This window comes from Eptesicus fuscus, chromosome 3 (genome assembly GCF_027574615.1).
Source record: "Eptesicus fuscus isolate TK198812 chromosome 3, DD_ASM_mEF_20220401, whole genome shotgun sequence".
Classification (NCBI taxonomy): domain Eukaryota; kingdom Metazoa; phylum Chordata; class Mammalia; order Chiroptera; family Vespertilionidae; genus Eptesicus; species Eptesicus fuscus.
In genome coordinates this window covers 11743712-11770313 of record NC_072475.1, presented here as the reverse complement: position 1 = coordinate 11770313, position 26602 = coordinate 11743712, and the positions used below count along the sequence as shown (strand labels likewise).

The following is a 26602-nucleotide window of genomic DNA, read 5'->3' as shown; positions in this document are numbered from 1 at the left end:
AGGAACCTTTGACCCTGCCCCTGCCCCCTTCCTTCTGAGAAGAGAAAAAGAACTATTCCAGGAAAGAAATCTTAGGGAGTTTGCATGAGCAGCCGAATTTGAATTGAGTATGGTGAGTGAGAGGACTTGAAAGAGGAGCCTGTTTACTCGGTTACCCCAGTCAAATTGTTTCTGGGTTGCCTAGCAAAAATTTACCTGGCCTGTGTGTTTAGCTGTTCCTCAACTGCCTGTGAATCACCCATTCTCACCTTTGAAATCTCAGGCCCCCAGCTCCCCTTTTCTCCTTTGTCTAAAGTGACAATAGAACCAAATTTATCTCATTGCGTTTGGCATTTCCATGCTTAAGTGAATTCCCCATGCCCATGCATTGAAATTTTATTTTCTCCTTTTAGTCTGTCTCTGTTAATTTTATTTTTAGCTCATCTAGAAGAACTTAGAAGGTGGGAGGAAAAGTATTATTTATTTTTAGCCCCCACAATAACTATCACCACAACAAAATAAAGGAAGTTATCTAAATAACCAGAAATAAGGGATAAACACATTAGTGGCTGGTATAAATGATAGTTTGAAATTGTGCTTTCCAAGAATATTTAATTTCATGAGTAAAGTGTTATAAAAATGCTAAGTGAAAAAAAGTAGGTCATAAAACAGGAAATAAGAATTACATAATGTTAAAGATAGTAAGAGCAAAAAATGTGCGCAAAAAAACAGAGACTGCAAGGAAGCAAAATGATTTGGGTTTTTATGTCTGAGTTGTGGTTACATTTTCTAACTTCCTACAATGAACATGCATTACGTTTGCAATCAGAGAGATTGATTTTAACTACACCACTGCATTCTTAGCATGCACTGCAAATGTGATACCCATTAACTTCACTATTCACTTTTCAATGCATCACAGAGAAACACTGGAACAATATGTCAAATAAACATGCCTATCATCTGGAACCTGCATAGATGAATTTTGTGTTTTAACAAAACACTGATAACAAGGCACACCTATAGGGCATAACAGCAAATTTTCAAAGATTGTTAATTTTCATTGTAAAGGCTCATGGTGATTAATGACTCTTGAGTACATCTCCAGTAAAAAAAAAAAAAAGGCAAAAATAAGGATTTAACTAAGTACATCATTCACACTGCCATAATTCTCATCCCAGACAAACATAAGTTGTTTATAGTCCTAGCAAGAAGATTTACATAATAGCAGGCACAATCATTAAAATGAGAAGATGAAAAAAAATTAAAACTGGAGACAGCAAAAACCACTAAATTTTTATCTCCAATTTTGATTTATTAAAAAAAAAATCTTGTTCAACTTTAGAAAGCAAATCAAGCTGGAGCCAATTAATAACTGAGGGCCAATGGAGAACTGGGAGGAGGAAGGAGGTTTAACCACTGGTCTTGGTGGATGACCTACTTAGAAGAAATCATTTCTAGAGGTTTTCCTATTTAACCAAGTAGGAGGGGCTGTACGTCCTTCCCCACCCAGATAAGATAAATGTAATTTCTCCCCGTTCAACAATGCACCCTGAAACAAATTAGCTCCCATATGAAAAATTTGAAAATAAAAAATTAAGCAAGATCAATAGTCTTTCTGAGCCGAAGCCGGTTTGGCTCAGTGGATGGAGCGTCGGCCTGCGGACTCAAGGGTCCCAGGTTTGATTCTGGTCGGGGCCTTGTGCCTTGGTTGTGGGCGCATCTCCAGTGGGGGATGTGCAGGGGGCAGCTGATTGATGTTTCTCTCTCATCGATGTTTCTAGCTCTCTATACCTCTCTCTTCCTCTCTGCAAAAAATCAATAAAATATATATTAAAAAAAAAAGAATCTTTCTGAAAAAAATTAGAGATGCTTAATGCTGCTTAAGTCTGGTTGAAAACAACAACGGAGACATTTCTTTTAATTTGGCAGCATGGTGTTTTTAAAATAAAATATTTTCCCATAAGAAGTTATTCCTACTGTAAAAAACTCATAAGGCATAGGTTAAAAACAATCACTCTGTGTGCCTTTTAAGCCTGTTGACTTTTTTCCAATGGATCACCATCTGATGATAGACTTCATAATTCATCCTTTTTTTTTTTTATGATAAAAGCTACTCATTTATTTAGGAAACGAATAGAAAAGAGCTTAAGTAAAATCAAAATCACCTGTAATTCCACTGATTGGAGATACAGACTAGTAAGATTTCTTTCCCATGCATATTTTCTTTTATATAGTTGAGAATCAGACTCTATATACTCATTTTGAAGTATGACTAACTTGGAATGAATACTCAAAGGTCCTATGTGGAAGACCACATAAAAAGGAGTCTACTCTCTCTCTGAGGATGGTGATTAGCTTTCCCCGATGAAGAAATGTCCATAGTTCTGGCATTCCTTATGTGTGCATGGCGTAGACAATCCTTAAAAAACACAGAACATTCAAGAATGTATATCCCTCTGCTGGGCAGAGACCAGGTTCATCAAGCATCACTCCCATGGTGTGCATGTATGTATAACCCCAGCACATGCATCTCCCAAGACTTCATATGCAGTTGGATCTATAGAGTGCAGAGGTCCATGAAGACTGGAGGAGGCATAGGTACTGACTCCAGATCACACTGAATTACCGTACAGAGACATACAGGCCTTTATAAGATCATTAAAGTCTACATTCCCCATCCCTATTCTTAAAAGTAGGTGAAATCTTGTGTAACATTCTTGAATGTCACGCTGCTGTATCTCAAGAGAATTGTTGTTTAGCATAAATTAAAAAAAAAACTACTCTGGCACAGTATCTGTCAGAATATCTAAATACATCCTTTCCACACTGAAAATAGTTGTAGCTAATCCACACAAAAGCAGCCACCAAAACACAAAGTATGCTGGTCTTAAAATGTTATTAAAAAATACAATTCAAAATTAAGGTGAATTGAATACCTTGAATTTTTCATCTGACCATAGCTGAATAGCTTCCCGGTCATTACTACTTGTATGTTTGGAAAGCCTTGGATATATAATGAAATAGAATGACATTTAAGGTAGTAATTCTTTCACTTCTAATTCTTTTGGTTTAATTTAATCTTTGCCGCCGCCCCCCCCCCCCCCGCACCCCCATAGATCAATAGTAATTTATCTTATGCAATGCACCTTGCCTGTACTGGACAGAGACAAGTGCAGAGGGCATCAATTTCAAGAGTGGATCTATTACACCATGTAGAGCAGTCATTCAAATGCAAAGGGGTTTAAAGCTTCTCAAAGAAAATATTCTCCTTGAGTAATGATAATGATGTGCTTAAATCCCACATGAGACAATAAAAGGTTATTATGATTAAGACAGATCTTATACTTGGGGGTGGGGGGAGCGGTCCAGAGACACAATCAAAAACAAAGGGTGAAACGACAAAGCCAACCCACTCCCAGGGGAAATCATTCACTCCACAGGAAGAAAATGGCAACAGCAACCTAATACACGTTCCCCATTTAGACAAGGAATGCAAGGTACCAAGGAGCAAGTATGCCCAGGGCAAACACAGGGATTAGAGAAACACAACCCAGAGCAACATCGGATCCGCATCGGATAGAAAGATCAGAAAGGTCGCATGCCAGGCATAGCAGGCATTTTTCTCTAGTCAAGCTTTATTTTGAATTGTAATATGCTTAATATTTAAGACAATTATATTTTGTTTTCTAGGTAGCACCTTTCTGAGAATTAACTTCAATAAAATAACCTTTTTTTGTGTGTGTCTAAAAGATATATTTGGATACAGCCAGTGAGGTCAGAGGTTAGAGGGTACTTATGTTAATGCTCAACAGTAATTCTTTGTTCCAGCAGCAGGTAATATATCAGACTGCTGCCCGTTACTACCATAGAGTGGAACACATTATTGGGTGGGAACTTATCCTGTTCCAGGGTCAAGGTTGTCTCTTTTATAAACACAACTGTGAGTGTTTTTTTAAAAAGTGTTATTTACTGCCTCTAAATCACAGTCTTTCGTTTATGATTTGATTTTGACTTTGTAAATCAGGTGGATATTTGTTCTGAAACAATTCTGTGTTAATATTGTAAGGGACATTGGATTAAGAATCAAAAGATCTTCGGCATTAGTCCTGATTCCACCACTAACAAACTCTGTGTGAGTTACAGCAAGAGATTCGATCCCACTGACTCAATATTTGTGTCTGTGAAGTGAGACTACTTAGGATGAAGTTTCCCTAAATGGTGGGTAACACTGCTTATCATGATAAAAACAAATATTTTGACAGTTAATCATAGCATTTTCATGAAATCTCCTGACTTCATGTTTATATCTGAAGACGTTATACAGCTCTTACTCCTTTTTACAGTGTTTGTTCCCCTCGAGTTTCAATACACTCTTGCCATAGAGATGGGGGAGGTGCCTAGCTGCCATAACCAAGTGGCACTAGGAAGTGAATTACAATCTTCATGTGGGTTCCACCTTCCAGTCAATTCTAACAACTCGGAATAGAATTCTGAAACAGAAAGTCTAAGCAAAATGATATACGTTCACCTGAAACAAACAGCAATGTGTCCTATCTGTGTCATAAGCCATAATACTCATCCAAAGACCTAGTATCCATTCCCTGTAAGATGACTATCTAAGGAAAATGGATTTGAAACATTTCATAGAATGGGAAAGTGAGAACCAACAGAAACTAATCATTAACAAGGCCTAATTAACTAATTCGTGATTCCTTCCTAACTTGTGCTGAATTATATGGTCTCTTGGTATAACAGCTAGATACTGCTTTTCCAACTCTCTTCATCAATTACCTTGTGAGTAAATCCACCAGATGAAATCTTCATACTAATGCCCATTTTTTTTCTATGAACATCTCAGATTATACACATGCATTAACAGTAGCCAGTATGCCCTAATAACATTCATATTTGACCAAGTATTACAGAGAGCTCCAGTATTTTCAATAGTTATCCTTTTTTTTTTTCTAAATTTCCTGTTGGGACTTTTTTTTTTTTTTAATTCCTTTTAGCCCGGCTGGCATGGCTCAGTGATTGAGCATCAACCTATGAAATAGGTCATGGTTCAATTCCCGTCAAGGGCACATGCCCAGGTTGCGGGCTGGGTCCCCAGTGGGGAGTGTGCCGAAGGCAAACGATCAATGATTCTTTCTCATCACTGATGTTTCTATCCCTCTCCCTCTCCTTTCCTCTCTGAAATCAATAAAAAAAATATAGATTTTTTAAAAAAATCCTGTTAGTCTTTACCAGCAGTCATTGGAATGTATATCAATATTTGTCTACACCCTCCCTATGTAGATCTCTATGTCTTTATTAACAACCATCCTACTGGTGAATAAACTTGTAGAAAACATCTAGATGCTAGCCATCAGATCAGAGACAGTTGATTTCCACAACACCTGGTTACATAAAAATATCAACAAGGAAGAGACTAATAACCAAGTCAGATTAAATGTGTTTCCACAGGGAAAAAGTATAATACCACATGAAACAACTCAATTTTCTAAATGAAAAGTTAAAGTGAAATCTGAGGTCGGTGAGAGAAACACACATTTACACCTTAGTGATCACACTGTTTCCTCTAGTTTGATGTGAGCAGGGGAAAATAAAAAAATCCCCCAACTCCAATTCCCCAGCTATGGCCAAACAGGAAGAGTAGTCAGCTGTTGTAGGAACGAGATTAAGAAACTAGCCCAGCCGGCATGACTCAGTGGTTGAGCATTGACCCACGAACCAGGAGACCCCAGTTTGATACCCGGTCAGGGCACATGCCAAGGTTGCGGGCTTGATCCCTAACGTGGGGCGTACCTGAGGCAAGCTGATCAATGATTCTCTCTTATCGTTGGTGTTTCTATCTCTATCTCTCTCTTTCCCTCTCCCTTCCTCTCTGAAATCAATACTTCTTTTTTTTTTTTAAAGAAGCTAGCAAAACGCTGGAGCTTCACATTAGGACTGTTCTTCTGTGAAGTCAATGTTAGGAAACACAAAAGGCCTTAATTCTGCAAGTGTAGATAGTCAGTGTGTGTGGGAATCACCTATAGAATTTGGTAAAAATAAGATTCCTGGGCTCCACCACCAGGCACTTTCATTCAGCAGTCCTGGGATCAGTCCAAGAATTTATAATTTTAAAAAACACCCTGGGTAAATTCAATCTGTGTCAGGAAATTCAGAAATATGTCTCCTATACTGTCGGGACACATGCTACTTTAACAGCCCAAAATATAATCCAATATAGAGTGGCAACATGCTGAACAAGAGCCTGTGTGTTGGAGCTAATCAGAGCATCCTTCTTTCCCATCCCCAAAGGTCAGGGCCACGGCTGGCCGGCTCACCTAAGCAGCGGTAGGGAATCACCATGTGGCCGTGGGTCTTGCACTGCTTGCGGCCCCTCTTGCACCAGTTCTGGATGGTCACTGGCTGGTTGGCTTCCACCACATTGGTGATCTGCAGTTCAGGGTAGACCTGGAGCACACAAAAAGGGTATTGTTACCTGAGGCAGGAGCTGGGATAAGCAAGTACCTGATCCATCACCACGGTTATTCTAATGTATTTCTTTTTTAAAAAGTTTAAATCTTTATTGTTGAGAGTATTATAGATGTCTCTCTTTTTCTCCCCATTGCCACCCTCCACCTGGTTCCCATCCCACCCCAGGCCTTCACCACCCTATTGTCTGTGTCCATAGGTAATACCTATATGCATATAAGATCTTTGGTTAATCTCTCCCCGCCCCCCTTCCCTCTGAGATGTGTCACTCTGTTCCATGCCTCTGATTCTATTTTATTCATTTATTCATCAGTTTAGTTTGTTCATTAGATTTCTTGTTCATTTATTTTGATTTTTAGATTCAATTGTTGATAGATGTATATTTATTTTCTATCCCCCCACACTCAATCTGGCGCATGTCCAATCAAGCTTAAGCAATTCAGGGTAAAGAAAAATATGCAAGAGACAAGCACCTAATCATTCCAGTCCAAACATTAAGCAATGTGCCTTTTCGTATTTTACAACACCTATTCAGGATTAAAATATTATTTTTCCAGAGGAGATAAAAATAGAAATGGGGAGGGGACCCTCTCCTAAGCACGGGGTCATTTTCAATGCAAAGTAAACTGGTGTGAGGATTGTATTCTGTAATGTTTTAAATAAATGTTATAGTAGATTCATGGAGATATTACCTTCACTGAAATTCAACCCATCCATATCTTACCAATTGGGCAAATACTTTACATACAGTCTATGACACATAGCAAGCTTTCGATATAAAAATCCTTCTTATTCAAAGTAATTTACATGAGAATAACTTATCAAACAGTTATCTGGGCTATCGATTAGATAAAGAATTGCATTTATGGATCTCTTCCCTTGATAATTAGCTACAGACCTTTGCTTTGATTACTGTTCTCAGTACATCATGGAGTTTATTGAGCACTTGGAATGAAATGTAGACTTTGGATCAACCAAGATATATTTGTAAAATATCAAACCACTTTTATTCATTAATAATGAGTAGATATTTGAAAGAAAATATAACCATAAAAATTTCTTTCTAAAATGGATTTCCCCTTGCATAAAGCTTGCATTTCATCAAGATACTGATTTGCCAGGTAAGTCCAGTGAAAAGAGAAGCATTAAGAGACTAGAGGGGACTCAAGAAGGGTGGAAGGGGGAAGTCGCTCTCTCCGACAAATGCCTATCACTAGTGAAAGAAGCCAATCTGAAAAGGCTCGACGCTATATGATTCCAACTCTATGACATTCTGGAAAAGGCAAAACTATGGACAGTAAGATATCAGTGGCTGCCAAGGGTTAGGGGGTGAGGAGGCATGAAAAGGAGCACAAAGGATTGTTAGGGCAGTGAAATGAGTCCATATGATACTGTAATGGTGAACACATACATTAGCCCAAACTCAGAAAGTACAAGTAAGAGTGGCCCCTACTGTAAACTCTGAACTTTGGGTGATGATGCGTCAATGTAGGTTCATCAGCAATAACACATGTACCACTCTGGTGGGGGAGGTTGGTAATGGGGAAGGCTGTGCATGTGTGGGGGGCAGGGGGTATATGGGAAATCTCTTGTACCTTCCTCTCAATTTTGTTGTGAACCTAAACTGCTCTAAAATAGACTTCAGTCTATTTAAAAAAATTAAAGCATAAAGTCTATTAAAACAAAATAAGGCACCAATCAATGTAGCATGGGGTAAATTTAATGTTGAAAGCATATGCTGCTATAAGAACACACACACACACAGAAAAACAATGCCAGTAACTTAGCTCCCAAAGGAAAAAGCCACCTTCCCTTTATTTTATTTTCTACGTAAGTATCTTAGCACTACTACAATGCATGCATTTAAGGTCAGATAATGCTCCACTCCAAAATGCCACTAAAAAGTTAATAACCCTGTGGCCTTTTTCTCTCTGAGGACAGGTGAAGTGGTTCTTTGCACAGGAATACGCATAACTCTCCCACCACCTTCCCTTGTTTATTATCTCACAAAAGTGCAGCACTCATGAGTCATAAACTCTGTGACACGAGAGAATTCGCCCTGAGGGACACGACTTTATGTGCCGTAAAGTATGAGTTACTGCATTTTTCTAAAGGGGTTCCAGCTGCCACTTCACAGAAATACTGCCCTGCTGAGCATTTTCCCAGGAGCGCTCGGTTTCCCATAAACCCCGTGGCAGGCAGTCAAGTCACATTTTCTTCTTTTCAACTCAAAACCACAGAAGCTGTTTGTAGGGTACAAGCTGATAAGGAGGAAAACAGGATCTCTGGTTTGCGTTGCAAACCATCCTCAGTGTCCTGGGGTCATAGCTGGTGTGACAGAGCAGTCATTCATTCTGGCGCTAATCTTCTAGCAATCGGGCCTCTCACCCAAAGATCACCTGAGCTTCCTGAAGTGACCAGCCAGATACAGAATTTGCTTCAGTTCCCACCACAAAAATCTAGGGCATAGGTCTCATTTCCTGTGTTTCCACTTCTCTCTTCCTATATTCCAGGACACCGACAGCGACAACTGGTAACATGTAGATGGAGGAGATTACAGAACTTGAACCACGTGGATCCCATGCTTGGTTTACCTGCAGCCCTGACTTCCCTACTGTTATTCCCAGATGAGAAGTCATTCATTGGGATCTGCCAAAGATAATACAATTCTGCTGTTGTGACATCATGTTTATTTAGAAAGAGGGAGGAATATCAACAATCAAGGTCACAAAATTTCTCCTGGAACACAGCCAGTCCCAGTTGGTCGAAGTGATTACCACATGGCACAAGCAGCCCCCCCAACTCAGAAAATAAACAACAGGACAAAAAACATAATGAAAAAATCATGGTGAAGTTTCTGAAGAAAATCCCAAGTACTGCATACCTAGTGTTTTGTTTTGTTTTTATTAAGCAGCTCCAGTATATGACCAGAGACAAATAAGCACTTTGTGTTGAAACAGTAGCAGAGCTTATAGTTTTAGGCAAGAGCAAAGATTAAAACAATTAGAGACACCAATGCGCTTGTGGTTTGAAGTCCCTGACTTTTCACCATAATTAATCACAAGCATCAGTTCAATGTTTCATATTTTCTTTTGCTGTATCTCAAATCATCACATAAGAAGAAAATAAGGATATGAATCCCTTCAGCTATTTAATTTTCAAAAAACTGACATTTAAGAAAGCCAAAAACATGTAGTTATATATACAGAAATATAAAATTATGTCCCCAACAAAAACATTCTCCAACCCCAATTATGAGTAATGATTTCTTTGATTATTAAAAAACTAGAGGCCTGGTGCACAGGATTTGTGCACTGGTGGGGGGCATGGCCTGCAGGGATCAGCCCACTGTGGGAGCGCCACTCATCCCAGTCAGCCAAGCAGCGCTCCCCACTGTGGGAGCGCACTGACCACCAGGGAAGGTTCCTGCATTAAGTATCTGCCCCCTAGTGGTCAGTGCGTGTCATAGTGACTTATCGACCAGTCGTTCTGGTCATTCCGCCGTTCGGTTGCTGGGCTTTTATTATATAGGATAGACTTTAGATAACCACAAGGCACATTAATAAAAATGTAAAGAAGTAGCAAATCGAGGCCCGTGTTAGTTCCTTGAAAAGCAAACTGTCCTCAGTTCCAACAAATCTTCCTGAATTACAGCTGCATGAATAGATCCATACACTGTGCTCCAAACACACTCTCACCTAAGACCCTTACATTACACCACACTGCACATACCAAGCCCATTAGGGTCCTCCCATGTGGACAAACCCCCTCCATCCCCTGTACCGTAATGTGAATCCCCCTCTCCTCCTTCAGGAATGCTTTCTGGTATTTATTACAGTGCGCCTCACATTTGTGTTAAGTACATAGCTGCACCACCTTTCCAGTGAAAATGCACTTTCCTGAAGGGTGGAAAGCACAATCTGGTACCCCGTTGCCTCCCTCTGGCGCCCCACCTTCATTACCTGTGGTTTAAGCTCTCAGAAGGCTGCCAGGCCCCTCCCCCTCCCACAGAGCCCCAGCCCCCAGTCCTCTGAAGGAGAACTCATTAGTGAGCACTTGAACTCTTCTGCTCCTTCCAGACGGCTGATTACAGCCAAAGGAAAGCAAACGGTAAATTGCATTCTCTTCAAGAGTTTTAGACTAGCCCTAGCTGGTTCAGCTCAGTGGATAGAGCGTTGGCCTATGGACTAAGGGGTCCTGGGTTCAATTCTGGTCTGGGGCACATGCCTGGGTTGCGGGTTCAGTCCTCAGTGGGGGGTATGCAGGCGACAACCAATCAATGATTCTCTCTCACCACTGATGTTTCTATCTCTCCCTCTCCCATTATCTCTGAAATCAATAAAATTTTTTTTTTAAAAAAGAGTTCTAGACTAGTTTATATAGGCTCCAGCTAGATGAGGGGACACCTGACTGGCAGGTAGGATAAGCCATGGCCAGAGCTGGTGCATCTCTGAACTGGTGTGTGACGGGGAACAAGGTATCTGGAAGAACCAGCTGGTCTACCACAGGAGACTAGGAAGATGTGCAGAAAAAGAAGCTAAGATGAGACAGCCTAGTAGCCTAAACAAAGACAGACAGACAAGACAGAGGATCAGACGGGGACTGCCTGATTACCTATTAACCCACGGAGGCATGGTGTGTCCCCTTCATTATCTCCCCCCCCCCCCCCCCCCGCTTTTAAACATAAGTGGTAGCTTTATTTTGATCAAAGCCCTAGAAAAAGGCCTGGCTCAAATGCTGGTTCACTAACACGCCCTCCCTGATCCCTTCAATCTCTGTATCCAAAGCATTTTATCCAACCACAGTTCCCTGATCACCGACCACTTTCTACCATCTCTGACACTTATGTGTCCTATCAAACTATACATCCCTTAAAGGGCGGGACCATGTGATTCATTTGTGTGTTCCCCTCAATAATGGCCAACACTAAGATGGCACAGTAAGTGCCTAGTAACTACTTAATGAATATTTCTGGTTAAGTTCAGAATGCATCATGGGAGGGAAATTCATTATATATTAATCTCCCACTGGGTCTTATCAATGTATCTCCTAAATAAGATACTATAAATAGTATAATATTAGAGTTGGATTATGAGCTTTTGAGAAAAAACAAGCATCTCGATGTCTTCCAATATTATTTTTCCAAGTATGATGGGGCATCTTATTCAAACAGTAGCATCTTATATACAGAGCTGCAGATGAATATTAATAATTACACAGCTGAGAAAGAGGCTCAGAAAGAACTAAGAGTCGGTCTCTCACTTAGGCTAAGAGGGCCCATCAGTTTGGTCCAGGCACCTGAAAAGTGCCTACCCTTCTGGCCATAGAAGCATGCTTTATCTCTGAAAGCTACTGGAGCCGAGGCTGCGGTTGGTAGCCTATGTGGTTTTGCCCACTACAGAAAAATACCTTAAAGCTTGATCACCATCAGAACATTTTCATTCCAAGTTTAAAAAAATCTAAAGTCCTTTTCTCTCTCTTTCTATCCAAATTGGAAATATATTAATCCTTAACAAGATGACATTTAAGTTGTTAAATATGCAGAGCAAGAAAAAAATTGATGATATTTAAGAAAGCCAAGAACATGTAGTTAGATATGCAGAAATAGAAAAATACTTCTTTAAGACATACGTTGTCAGAATTCTATAGAAAATTCCCTCTATTTCCAATATTAAGAGCAAAGAGGGGAACCCCAATAATCCCTTTTGCAAACAAGCCATGTGGAATAAGGATTAATGACAAAAGTCTTGTTTACACACAACTACTGTATATTCCAAAAGACCAAGGATACTTCAAGAACGCAAAATCAAACGCGGCTAGGAAAAGGCTGAAAACAGTTAATGGTAAGGGTCCTGGGAATTGTTGCTAATTCTGAAAATAATTTACTTACAGTTCTTTCTAGTCTTTCCACTTTTGAAATCAATTTTTAAGCATATTCTCAAGGATGTTTCTTTTCTTTTAAATAAAAGTGCAAGCAATTATGTAATATTAATAAAACGACACTAAATATGTAAGAAGTCAGTCAGTAGCATTCATAGTCAATTTACAGCTCTGCAAAAGAGATGAGCTACACATCTGCACAAGGTTCTTGTCCAAAATAATGCTGACCTTGGAGGAGGCAGGATCAAGCACTGCATTCCAGAGGGATCCAGGAACCAGTGAGCAGATCTGCTCATCGAGGAAGTGAAGTGATAGGTACATGGGGCATTAGGCTATTCTTGCTAATTGGTATATATGGCTTGGAATTTTGAATTAAAAAGAATAAAAAGTAAAGAGTCAAGACAATGTTTATGTACTTTCATGATGCTCAAAATTAAAGTAAAAAACCCCACACAAAACAACAGCAAACTATCCCAGCTGAAACAGTCAAATTTCTAAATTTACATCACAGGCAGAAAAAAAAAAAAATTCAATGCAGAAACAACCAAGATCCAAATTGTATATACACAATGGCAGTTGGCACGAATGAACATTTACATGAAACAAAAACTCAAAAACCCTGCAGCGACATGATATAGAGGTAGCCTAAACCAGGGGTCATTTCCTTTGAAAGCTTTTACAGACCGATTTCTTTTTCAAAAAACATATTCAAGAGGAGAATAAAGAAAACATATAATAATTGAGGGTTTACTCTGCGCCAGAACCACTGCAAATGTTTCATGTTAGTCATGTCACCCTCTATCAGTGGGCAATCGCTCCGTTTCACAGAAGACGAAACTGATGGAGGTGAAGCTTGGTGAAAGTAGGAGCCATTTCTGAGCACTCCAGGAGCCCATTAAGGATAGGTTTTATTTTTTAAAATATTTTTTTATTGTTTAAAATATTACATATATTAGTACATATATCTCCTTTTCCCCCCATTGACCTTCCCCCAGCCTCCCTTAGCCCCTGTCGCATGCCCTCATGCCACCCCCCCAGTGTCTTGTGTCCATTGGTGTGCTTATATGCATGCATACAAGTCCTTTGGTTGATCTATTTCCCTCCCTCCCCAACACTCCCCAGGCTTCCCGCTGTAATTTGACAGTCTGTTCAGTGCTTTATTGCCTCTGTATCTATCTTTTTATTCATCAGGTTATAATATTCTTTATATTTCCATAAGTGCGTGAGATCATGTGGCATTTTTCTTTCATTGCCTGGCTTATTTCACTTAACATAATGCTCTCCAGGTCCATCCTTGCTGCTGCAAATGGTAAGAATTCCTTCTTTTTTTATGGCAGCATAGTATTCCATTGTGTAGATGTACCACAGTTTTCTAATCCACTCATCTGCTGATGGGCACTTAGGCTATTTCCAAATCTTAGCTATGGTGAATTGTGCTGCTATGAACATAAGGGTGCATATATCCTTTCTGATGGGTGTTTTTAGTTTCTTGGGATATATTCCTAGAAGTGGGATTACTGGGTCAAATGGGAGTTCCATTTTTAGTTTTTTGAGGAAACTCCATACTGTTCTCCAAAGTGGCTGCACCAGTCTGCATTCCCACCAGCAGTGCACAAGGGTTCCTTTTTCTCCGCATCCTCGCCAGCACTTGTCGTTTGTTGATTTGTTGATGACTGCCATTCTGACAGGTGTGAGATGGTACCTCATTGTCGTTTTGATTTGCATCTCTCAGATAATTAGTGACTTTGAGCATGTTTTCATATGTCTCTTGGCCTTCCTTCTGTCTTCTTTCGAAAAGATTCTATTTAGGTCTGTTGCCCTTTTTTTTTATTGGATCATTTATCTTTCTTTAAGGATAGGTTTTAAAACAAAACAAAGTCTGTGTCTGGATTAAAATGACAAACTTCCTTCTTTAAAATTTTCTGGAATGCAAAGAAAAAAATCCTACCAGACTGTTTTCAATGTAAATTCTTTTCATCGCGAGGGCTACTGGAAACGGAATGACTAATTTGATTGAGAAAGAAAAGCAGAAACCAACCGAAAACATTCTCTGATTACAATGCAATGAGGTGCTGAGAGGCAGTGAGCAGCTGATGAAACACGACCGTAATAGTAATAACGGGACGTGTGAGCAGTGCTGGGCTTGCTCAATGAGGGCCTAAAGCCAGGAAGGAAAATGCTGCACTCGGGCATTAGCTGATTTCCCAATAACCTGACCCACTGTGTCTAAATGTACATGTATATACATACATTTATACCTAGACTTGGATAACACTGTCCAAGAACCTGGTTTAGTATCACTCTTATTCCGAAGGGCCAAATGTAAAAACAAATTGGCGGGGAGAAGGGTGTCACCCAAACAAATAGGACAGAACACAAATGTGAAAACACAAACAGATGTGCACACCTATAGCCTAGATTCTCATTCTCTGTTAATGTATGCGAATTTTCTTATATTTCTAAATAAAGTGCCGGTTATAAAAGTACAGTATGACTGCAAATCTGTAATAATTGAGAATGCATTTAGGAATGAGATCAATAATAACAGGAAGAAATGTTAAACCAAACAGTAATTTGATTAAATGATTACTGTGTAAAAAACAAAGTCCAAACTGGTTTTATGTCATTTAGCTCTACATACTGTGATTTGTGCAATTCCTATTTTTATATTGATCATTAATGCATAAAGTAGATCTGTCCTCACATTAGATAGCTGAATACCTCAATTCAAAAATTGTTTCACCTAACAGGAATTTTTGAATCTTTCCCAAACCACAATGTTTATGTGCCTGTAATTTGTCACTTTTAAGCCTACCAAGGTGGATGGTAGACACAGCAACATCACAATGGCCGAGGGTGTAGCTTCTGCCACAGCCCTGGGTAGACAGCATGCCCTCAAAATTGGTTAGATTAAAAAATCCCATGTGTACTTTGTTTTTTTAAATGATTTTAACTCCATTATTACTGTGGATTGAAAATAAGCTTGAGGAACAATTCTTATCTGGGAATCCCAGATTCGGTTATGTATTTTAGAGTAGAAAGTTGGGCAAAGGAAATGGCTTTGTTCAACTCACCAAAGGGGCAGTTTTTGTTTTATTCAGATGCTGGTAAGCTTTGTCTGGTGATCCTGTTCATTTATAGACAAAGACAACTGTTCATTTAGAGCAAGAAGATTAAAGAAACAGAAAACACATATTGTTTGCTGTGGAAAAGAAAACACTTAGGAAAAAAGAGAATGCCTATCATCTGAGAGAAGGGATGATAAACAAGCCACATTCACTTGTTTCTTTCCCAGCTGGAAATCTCTGCCAGCGCTTGAGGCTTAACCTGTTCAAAAGTCCCTCCAGAGAGCTGGTCCCCCGTGTGTTAGCAGAGCCATGGACACCTGCTCCAAGCCCCTACCTCACCCAAGGGTGCTCTGAAGGTTAGGGATAAAGAGGGCGGCAGAGCCTGTGTTTTAAGTTCTGTCCTTAAACACACACACACACACACACACAAAAAACAAAAAAAAAAAAAAACAAAACAATACTGGGGCTCAAACAACTTCTCGTTTAATTTGACAATTTTTAACTTGTATGACACACACTTGACACGCTTAAACCTGTGTGTTCCTATCAAAAAGGGAGGTCTAAGATTGGCGAGGCAGCTCTCTGGATTGCTCAGGTGTCAAAGAGCAAAGGCTGGATATGAAGGGAGGTCTGTCTGATATCAAAGGCCATGCTCCCCTTCACTGCACTTGACCCCAGGGCTCCCATATCACAACATCTGGTACACCATGAGGTGGACAAGCAGGATGCTCTCTCACATCCCTTTTCTCACTAACATCTTGCGACTTGAATTCCTTTCTCTCCCCAATCTAATCTATCCTTGAATTCAGGCCAATACTTCTAAAAGTGTCTTGACCAGATAAAAAACAAGTTCACAGCTCTTTTTTTTCCCCTTTTATTAAATGTATTGGGGTGACACTGGTTAATAAGATTATATAGGTTTCAAGTGTACATTCTATAATACACGTCTGTATATTGTATTGTGCGCCCACCACCCAAAGTCAAATCTCCCTGTCACCAAATATTTGACCCCCTTTACCCTTCACTACTCCCCACCCCCTTCCCTCTGGTAGCCACCATACTATTGTCTGTGTCTGTGAGTTTTTGTTTATTTGTCTTGTTTGCTCATTTGTTGCTTTCAGCTTTAAATCCCACATATGAGTGACATCATATGGTTCTTGACTTTTTCTGACTATTTCAGGTAGAAAAAGGGATGCTGGGTCATATGGTACCTCTATTCTTGATTTTTTGGGGACCTCCATACTGTTTTCTATAGCAGCTGTAGCAGTTCACATTTCCAGCAGCAGTGAATAAGGGTTCCTTTTCTTCACAGCCTCTCCAACCCTTGATATCACTTGTCTTGTTGATAATGGCCATTCTAATAGGTGTGAGGTGGTATCGCATTGTAGTTCGGATTTGCATTTCCCTAACAGCTAGTGAAGTTGAGCATCTTTTCACAGACCTGTTGGCATTTGTATGCCTTCTTGGGAGAAGTGTCTGTTCAGGTCCTCTGCCCATTTTTTAACTGTTGTTGCTGAGTGTATGAGTTCTTCATATATTTTGGGTATTAACCCCTAATCGGAGCTCTTTCTTATCTCCAGAATCAGACGCAAACCCCCAGATTTATAATCAAGACCCTCTGCTTTACAGACTCATTCCACCTTTGCATTTTCTAAATCCTCTTTTCAACTTACCTAGTTGTGTATGTATATAAGCTCCTCATGAGCCAAGAGTGGTGTCTCCCCACCATTCAGCAACACGTGACACAAAATACTCTCCTACATGCACTCAATAAATATTTGCTAAATTTGCTTGAATTACATTTGGGAAAAAACAAGATTCTTTAGATGAAGAATCAAAATACATTTCCATTTTATTTTTCTTTTCTCATCCCAAAGCTCTTGGTTTAAATAAAACTGTTTGTCTTTTAGAAAGGGAAAAAAATCTCATTTCAATCAAAAGGACAGACAATAAAAGCTAAAGATTCTCATTTCCCCGCCACCCCCCTAGGTTTTAATATGCTTCAATGGAATATTATCCTAGTTTTATTCTATTTATAAGACTGCTAGTTCCTTAGACCAATGTTTGGGTACTATAGCAGTTCATTAAGGCAAGTGGCCACTTTAGGCTGTTAAATGATGAATAATTTATATCGTTATTTTCAAGTTGTTTTCATGATGGCAGCACTTTCTGCATCTCGTATAGAACAGAAAAAAGGAGCTGTTTTCTATTAAAGGACCCCAGAGGAGAATAATAATTGAGGGAATGTCTGTTGTGGTCCTCTGTTATTGCACACAAACTACCCCAAAACTTAGTGGCTTCAAACGATGAAATGTTTCTTATAGCACACAATTTCGGTGGGTTAGAAATCTGGAAGTGGCTTCATTGAGGGATCCGGGCTCTCACAAGGATGCAGTTAAGACCTGGGCCGCAGTCACGTGAAGCCTTGACTAGGCTACAGGGTCCACTTCCAAGTGGTTCGCTCCCATGCCTGTCAAGCTGGTACTGGCTGCTGATAGGAGGCCACTCCTCGCCACAAGTACACCTCCCCGGTGCCCTGGGATGCCCTCGTGACAGGCGGCTGGCTCCCACCACAGCAAGAGTTATGCAAGGTGGAAGCCATGTGTCTTTTCTGAATTAGCCTCAAAAGTCACACACAACATCATTTCTGTAATATCTCATTGATTATACATGTCAGCCCCGCACAGTGTGAAAGGAGACTATACGTGGACATGAATAAGGGGAGGGAGGCAAGGATTGTTGGGAGTCATCTTGAAAGCTAGCAACTACATAATAATGTACAATTTCTCACAGTTCTGTGGGTTGACCGGGCAATTCTTCTTCCCCTGGTGCTGTCAACCAGAGTGCTACAAGGAAGGCTGCAAGGTCCCACCGGGCCCTGCCCAGGTGGCTGGTGCGGGCAGCTGGCTGGGAGCTCAGGTAGGGCTATGGATAGGAGGCTCCATTCTCTTCCATTTGGGCTTCTCTACATGGCTGCCTGCCTTTTCAGAGCATGAAGAGAAACTTCTAGAACTTTTTAAGGCTTAGACCCAGAACTGAACCAGTGTCACCTCAACTCCATCCTACTGGTTAAAGCAAGTCTCGGGTTCAACCAAGAGGGTAGCTGCAGAAGGCATAATTAATCAACAGTCCACCATGGAACCTATTACCACAGGGTCACATAAAGAACAACCTAGGGCTTGCTTAATACTTTCAGAAAGCATACGTAGTGATTATTTAGTACTAGAGGCATGAAATTCGTGCACGGGTAGGGTGGGTCCCTAACAGCTGCCGGCTGGGACACGCCCACCCCCTGCTGCCGGCTGGGGCCTCCTTTCCCACAATTGGCTGGCCAGCCCCGCCCCCTGGTTCTGGGGTTCTGGTCGAACTCCTGGTAGAGGGGACAATTTGCATATTAGGCTTTCAGTATATAGGATATTTAACTGAATATTTAGTCATGTACATGTTTATCACTCTACTATTGAGTGTATATCATAGCACTTACATTTTAAGTAGGTAAACATAAACAGAGGGCAAATTTGGATTATGGGCCAACATTCCCCAACTCTCGCCTAAAAATCTGTTTAGAATGGGAAGAAATAGTCCCTGCAAAAGGAAGCCATGGCTCCATTTGAGGGGCGGCTCTCTCAGGGCCCATTCTGCTGCCATCCCCAGGCCAACAAGGCCATCCACAAGCACTTTCTAAATGAATGACTACTAGTGTGTGCTGGGTCAGAGCTGTTTCAGATAAAACGCTTTCTTAGACATGACCTCCAGAAACAGTTATTCTCAGCGACACCTTGGGTCTGTAATCCTTTTGCCCGCAGAAACCATGCTAAGTCCTAGTGTAGCTCCAGTTGCCATAATAAATTACCACACACTGGGTGGCTTAAGCAACAGAACTTTATTTTCTTCTAATCCTGGAGGAAAAAGTCTGAGATCACGGTGCCAGCATGACCAGGTTTTGGTGAGAGCTCTCTTCCTGGCTTGCAGGTAGATGGCCGCCTTCTCCTGTGTCCTCACATTAACTCATTGTGTGAGCAGGGAGACAGAAGACAGAGCAAATTCTCTGAAAGTCTGATACCCCTTTTTATAAGGGGCACTAACCCCATCATAAGGGCCCCACCTTCATGACCTCGCCTAACCCAAAGGCTCCACCTCCAAATACCACCATGTTAGAGGTTAGGGTTTCAATATAAGAACTGGGCATGGGAGGTGGGGGAGAGGGGTCACAAGCATTCGGTCCATAGCAGTCTTCAATATATATTTGATAAATATACAAAAGACAGTTCTCAAATGGTGCTGACCGTGCTAATATAAAAGAGAAAAATACAAAGAAAGGCAAATATCTGAACGAGACTGGGCAGAAGTATACCTTATTACTGGGGGAAAAAGTGGAGGGAAAACACAAAGTACCTGGAATTTGGAGGATTTGGAGTAAAATGCAGATTAAACAAATACTCCATTTAAACCCTAAGTTTGGAACTGTCTTCTCAATAAAACTTTATATGGGTTTGTAACCAGGAAAAAAGGTAAAACACTCGATTTTTCTCCCTAATTTTGACCTTGACTCATGATAGCACAAGAGAAATCAGAGGGCCAAATTGACAACATTCATAAAAATAACAGCAAGGAACACAAATTGAGAGGAACATGATGCTGCAAAGGTAGACTAGATAATTCATCAAAATAATATTTGACACATCATATCAAGTTAAGCATCAACAGATACAATGTGCAGCTTATATGGGCAATCCTTTGAAAAAACAAATTTAACAGTGAGTTACACTGGTTAGCAAAAGGTCAAAATGAGGTCACGGTCATGAGTTCAGTTGGTTTCTTTTGTCCTAGGTCCACAGGCTAGTAACAGCTGCCTTTCCGACTCAGCCAGCTGTCTCTAAAACAGAGGCACTGAATGAGCATGTAGAGAAAAAATCTACTCATCACTATTGGGAGGAAAATAATCAGTAAGTGAGTAGCACTGTAAATGGTAATAAATAGTCATGGTTTCTGTACATTTTTTTAAAAAAGGAATGTGCAAATGATAGATGACAGAGTAAGTTGAAAATATCTTCATGGTGGAAAAATGCTCATCAGTCTGGAATTCTATATCCAATTAAGCCATTGTTCAATAAAATATAGTTCAAAATGACTACTAGTGCCGGAAACCGAACATTGACACTTCGTAGTTAAATGTGAAAAGGGAATCCGGAAGGCTGGTCAACCTTAATAGCTCAGAATGGTCAGAGCCATTCACTCATAGTTTAGTTGAGACATTGGAACTTAAATATGAAAAGGGAATCCGGAATGCTTTGGTCAACCTTAATCGCTCTGAATGGTCAGAGCTAGTCACTCATTGTTTAGTTGAGACATTGGTAGTTAAAGAAACTCTCACCTGTTAATCATATGTAAATTTTTGCTGATTGTCTTTTGTTGTAATTTCCTGCCTAAAGGATGTGGATGTATTTCAGAACCCCAATAAAAGGGATGGCAAAGGCCAGAGCAGTGAGTAGTCCTTCCCCTAGAGGTGGACTCCCGCCTGGCCCCATTTTCCCAAATTGATTCTTTTCTAGCTTCTCTTCATTTTGATTGCGGCCTTCTCCAGAAACCGGACCTGAACGGGATCTCTGAAACACGCGGGACGTGACAAGGGATTACCACATACTAGTGAGTGCTGGGTCAGAGCTAAATTTCAGATAAAATGCAACTTCTAGAAATAACTAAGATGACAGACATCAAAAACAGAAGAGGAATAAAAATAAATAATATAGGAATAAAGATGCTTTGGTGAAAGAATTGGTTGTAAATAATGAATCAGTTAAAGACAAAACTTACAACTATCTCTTGGGAAATTATGCCAAGAGAACAGATTGTATTATGAAAGTAATATTAATTTTAAAAACCTGTATGAAGAAGGGGTAGGAAATTTGTGCATCTTATCTGTGGCTTTCCTAATAGGGAATCAATCAACACTGTCTAAAATAAAACATGGAGTTAAAAAAAAAATAAAAGAACATAAACATTTTCCAATAACACACATAAAATTCAATCTTATAAACAAAAACTATTCATTATTCCTAATTATAAAAGAAAAATATCAGAATACCTATAGTTTGGGAAGTGGGAGGAAGACCCTAACATATCAATAAGGAATGTTCTAGGTAGTTCAAGATGCACCATTCAACAAAAAATGTCAAACACTGTTTAAAAGTTCTGAGTAAAAATCTATTCCCTCCCCTTCCCCTCACACATACTTTCCCCAAAGCTGGTTAAAATAAGGAGGCACCATACATGTCCTCGGCTACCCACTCTCCAACCTATAACGCTTTTCTAACACACTGTGTGCTTCTAAGCTCACTGTGTTGGATTGTGGTCATCTTTTTATGTTGCCCCATGCCATCTTCATCCACTTTCTGGCAAAATCTCCCCCTTTCCCCACACCATGTGGCTCAGGTCTAGCTGTCAAACAGGCCACACCCCCACCTGGCCAACACAGGCCAGTCCCAGTACTGATGCCAAAGGTAGATAGATGTGTGACCCAAAGCAGGGCCAACCAGAATCCCTCCTTGGGATGATAATGCACATAATGCAGTTGGGAAGCCCAGCACGATGGCAGCCTCCCAGAGCTCCTGGCTGCCACCTTGCCTGGCTTCCTCGAGAAAGCTCATCTCTGCAGGAGGTGAACGAATGTAAGGGTGCAAGGACAAGCAGAAAATAGGAGAGACCCCAATAGAGAAATCTCAGGCAGCACTGAGTCTCAGTTCTAACATCTGAGGAACCAGCTTCTGGATGTCTTCATTAAAATTCTCTAAGCTACCCCCATCCCTAGATCCTCCCCTTCTGCGGTACGAACTATTCTCCATGTGTAAGATGTTGAGTGAGCTTCCTTCATCTGGCAAACACAAGCTGGCTAATCAACCCACTATTTCCCCCTCTTTTCCAAGACTCAGCCAATCACTTGTCCACTGGATCCCATTTCTCCCTAGATGCCTGAGCCTAGTTTTCTTTTGATGGACAGCCACCCTTCCCACAGTTTGGTTTAAGCTTCCTTTAACTTAAGTTCCTTCCCTTTAAAAAAACAAAGACACAACAACAAAAAAACAAAGCCTTTCCCCTTTCCTTGAACTGCCCTCAAACGCTTGGTTTCTAGGTCTTCACTATCCCTTCATGCATTCTTCCTGTCACCTACAGCAATTGGACTTCTATTCCACTGGAATTGCTATCCCAGAGATCAACAACCACTGACCTTGTATTTGCCAAATCAGAAGAATATATTGCTATAAAACACACATATCCTAGAATAGGCAAGTGTCTAGTGAATGGGGAGTAACATGCCTGGGACTCCAGGTATTTTAAACTGAATTAAGGAAGGAGCACCCTGTACAATAACAGCAAGGAGACGAGGAAGAATTGCACAAGGGATAGAGATCCCGATGGAGGAAGACCTCTTAACTAGGCAAAGTCAAGTCCACAAAGCTAAGTGCAGACAGAACAGTGCTTTCAGTAAGCTGCCCTTTTTAATAATAATAGCAATAAAAAAAGAATATTCTCTTTTGCAAGAAGGATGAATCCGGAAGAATGAAAATGTTAATCAATAGAAGATGGGCGGCAAACGATGTTTCTGAGCATAACTTTTTACAGTTTCAATGTTTTAACACTGTAAACATTTTCCATTTTCAAAATGAATAAGGAGGGAAAAACTGAACACATGCAGAAATAAAGGCACTAAAATGTATCAAGTTGGTAATATAAATAAACGTAATTCTAGTCACTTTTACACACAATACTTTGAGCACCTGTAGTGAGATACACTCAAGATAGAAGGATGTACCGAGATATCTTACATTTTACTCCGTTGGTTTATTAGTGGCCGGAGTATGACATACTTTTTAAAAACATTTATGCACATGGGAGAGTAAAGCACCAGGAACGAAGATTTTTCACTGCAAGAGATAAAAGGCAAATATATAATGTCAAAAACAATACAGGCAGGTGGTCCGGCGTGGCCGCCGGCGGGACTTACCTCCTGGCAGTACTGCAGGATGCCCTCCTTGGTGCCGATGCAGGTCTTGGTCCCCGAGGGATCTGACTCCCACTTCCCATTCTGCACATTCATGTGCATGTTCAGTTTGCCGCAAAACATGGCGACCTGGGGTTCTGCAAGCAGGCCGGCATTGCCATCCGTGGGCACCTGGAAAAATAGGTTTGGGTTAGTTATGGCAACCCACAGTTCTGGGGGAGACGCTGGGGAACGTGGGACTAGGCAACCAGAGCGAGAATAGTTCTATTCTTGCCAATTCTCCATCATGAATTAGCCCTGCCTTCAGCATGCCTTGAAGTTAACTATGATGCATGCTACATACATCTCCAACCTCCTGTAATGCGGTGCTTTTTTCTTTTACAGTAAGTGGAGAAATCAATAATATTGGGAGGAAAGTATTCATTGAAAAGTTTACATATTTGTTTCTACATTTTCCCCTGGCAGGTCTTGTGGTGCCTCCTGAAAGGCTCTGACAATAAAATAAGATTTTTTCCCCTGAAATTAATATACCCACTCTAGAGGAAACCATATTCTCACAATGCCTCCACCTGGCTCACACAGAACAATGCCAAGGCCTGCGTGATGGCCAGGCCTGGGGGTCACCCTGTGTCTCAGCTCCTAGAGCTGAAGGCACAATGGTAGTGTGCACTATTAGTTAGCAAATGACTCCATTATAATTTAAAAAAATATATATCTGTTTATTATTGATTTCAGAGAGGGAGAGAAATATAGGAACATCAATGATGAGAGAATCATTGACTGGCTGCCTCCTGCACACCTCACACTGGGGATCGAGCCCGAAACCCGGGCATGTGCCCTGACCAGGAATTGAACAGTGACCTCCTGGTTCATAGGTTGACGCTCAAGCACTGAGCCATGCTGGCCATGCCCCATTATAATTTTTTGAACAGAAAAACTACTGGTTTTTTTTACCATGCCCAAATGTAACTGAGTATGTTGGCCCTTCACCCATTGTTTTTTTTCCCCCTGGAACATTTCCTTGTTAACACTGCCTCAGCTCTTGAGTATGTTAAGGATGCTGGTCCCATCCTCCCAACCACAGTGCAAGCAGGCACAGGTCTCCCTTGGAGCCCAGCCCAGCGCCCACCTGCTGTGCAGTGAGCTCTGATGGGCCTCAGGTATTCTTGCCACCGGCACGATACCATTTCAGGAAAAGAACTTGGAAAAAGGTCCCTTCTGTATTCCCAACCCTTCTGCCCATAGGTATTCCCTTCATGTAAATATTTTTAAAAGGGAAAAGGGAAGTACCGGAAAATATCTGTACTACCTCACTTCATAGGTTCTGGTATCTTAAAAGGAAAAACAATCAGCCAGAGATGAAAATTAACCCCCCAGGAGAGAAAGAGTTATTCGAAACCAAGGACTCACAAGACAGGTTTAGTATAATAAGTCCTCCCTTGTTAACGCCAGCTGCTGAGGACAGGTGTGACATCCAGGGCAGGAAGGGGTACCTTCCAACAGAAGCCGTTCATGTGGCAAAGAGCTGGGTGATTCTACAATAACTTGTATCACTTCTACAAATTGTTCACGGGAAGAAAAAAAAAAACCCCATAAAATTGCACTGGAAGATTTCAGTTTTAAAAAATAAACACCACCACCACCACCAAAAAACACACACACAAAATAACAAAACGACTTCCTGACATTTCTTCCCACAGAAATGTAAAAATAGATCGCACATCTGTCCACGCTGGTCATCTTCATATGTTTTTTTGTGCAACCTCAACAGGGGATTTACTTCCTTTAAAAAAATCTGGCACCAAACCCAGCTGAGATTCATCCCTGACCAGCGTGCAAAAACTCTGGGCAAAATCTCTGAAACCAGATTCCAGGTAACGTTTTTTTCCATTTCTACTTCCAGTCCGTGAATCATATTTAATTAACAAAACTTTGCTCCTCCATTGCCAGATGGAACAGTCAGTGAGGCCACAGAATCAGACTGTCAGCAGGAATCGCTGGGACCCCTCAAGTTCCCAATTTGGGTCTCTTGACACCTCCTACAATTTCCAAGCCGGAAACGGAGAGGCTCATTCTCCAATGGGTGCAAAGAAGCAGCCTGAGCAGAATGCTCTACACACTGACGTTTCAACAGCTTTCCTGAGGGAGTGAGAGGGAATCCAATGCCTTGATCCTAAAAATCAGAATACAAATCTTGTCCAAAAGTTTTTAAAATATTTTTTTATTGATTTCAGAGAGGAAGGGTGAGGGAGAGAAAGAAAAACATCAATGATGAGAGAGAATCATTGATCGGCTGCTTCCTGCACACCCCCCACTGGGGATTGAGCCCGAAACCCGGGCATGTGCCCTGAGCTGGAATTGAACCGTGACCTCCTGGTTCATAGGTTGACACTCAACCAACCACTGAGCCATGCCAGGTGGGCCAAATTTTGTCAATTTTATTGAAATAAGTAGTAAGATAATAACATTACAAGAAAGTCAAATAACAACCAGATACCAACAGGTAAGGCCCTAAATTAGATGCTATGGAGGATATGAAATATATTTATAATATATGTAAATATTTAAAATTGACTTATTTGTATATAAACTATGAGGCTTACCCTTAAGGAATTTATAATCCAGTAATGGAATCATCACTGTATTCCCCCTGGAGATTTTATTCTGCTCAAACTCATTCCTGTCCCAAAGATTTCCAATCTTAGCGGAATCTTGGAACCTTACCTCTAACTAAACAGAGCATAATGATCTTTGATGACAACTGGCAATTATTTCGTTGAATGAATCCCCCTCTCTACCTCAGATTCTCCACAATCTGTTCACTCTAGTTCCTACCTCCTTGTCAATACAAATGCTCTTCATTCCATAGCCTCCCCTCAGGAACACGGAAGTGCCAATTGCTCTCCCGGTGGTGGCCAGCCTCCGAGGAGGCCCCAGTGATGCCTGCCTCCTGGTATTCACATTGCCATCCCATAATGCATCAGGGTCTGTCTGTGCAACAAATAGAATATAGCAAAAACGAGGTGTGTCTTCCAAGGCAAGGTCATATAGGGCACCTCCGTTCTTCCTTGCTCTCTGGGGTCCCCCGCTGTGGGGGCGAGCTGCCATGCGGGGAGGACACGGAAGCAGCCCCGTGGAGAGGCCCATGTGATGGGAACCAAGGTCTCCAGTCCACAGCAAAGCAAGGGAGCTT

General features: G+C 40.9%; 1 protein-coding gene across 7 annotated transcripts in view; it reads right to left on the bottom strand.

Moving 5' to 3' along the window:
- APP (amyloid beta precursor protein) overlaps positions 1 to 26602 on the bottom strand; it is a 229520-nt gene that overhangs the window by 146468 nt on the left and 56450 nt on the right. For all 7 annotated transcript variants that reach the window (XM_054713635.1, XM_054713637.1, XM_054713636.1 and 4 more), the window contains exons 2-3: positions 23413 to 23580; positions 6312 to 6441 (exon numbers count right to left, since the gene is read on the bottom strand). In XM_054713635.1, the coding sequence (XP_054569610.1) occupies positions 6312 to 6441; positions 23413 to 23580 (298 nt within the window). The remainder of the gene's footprint in view (positions 1 to 6311; positions 6442 to 23412; positions 23581 to 26602) is intronic.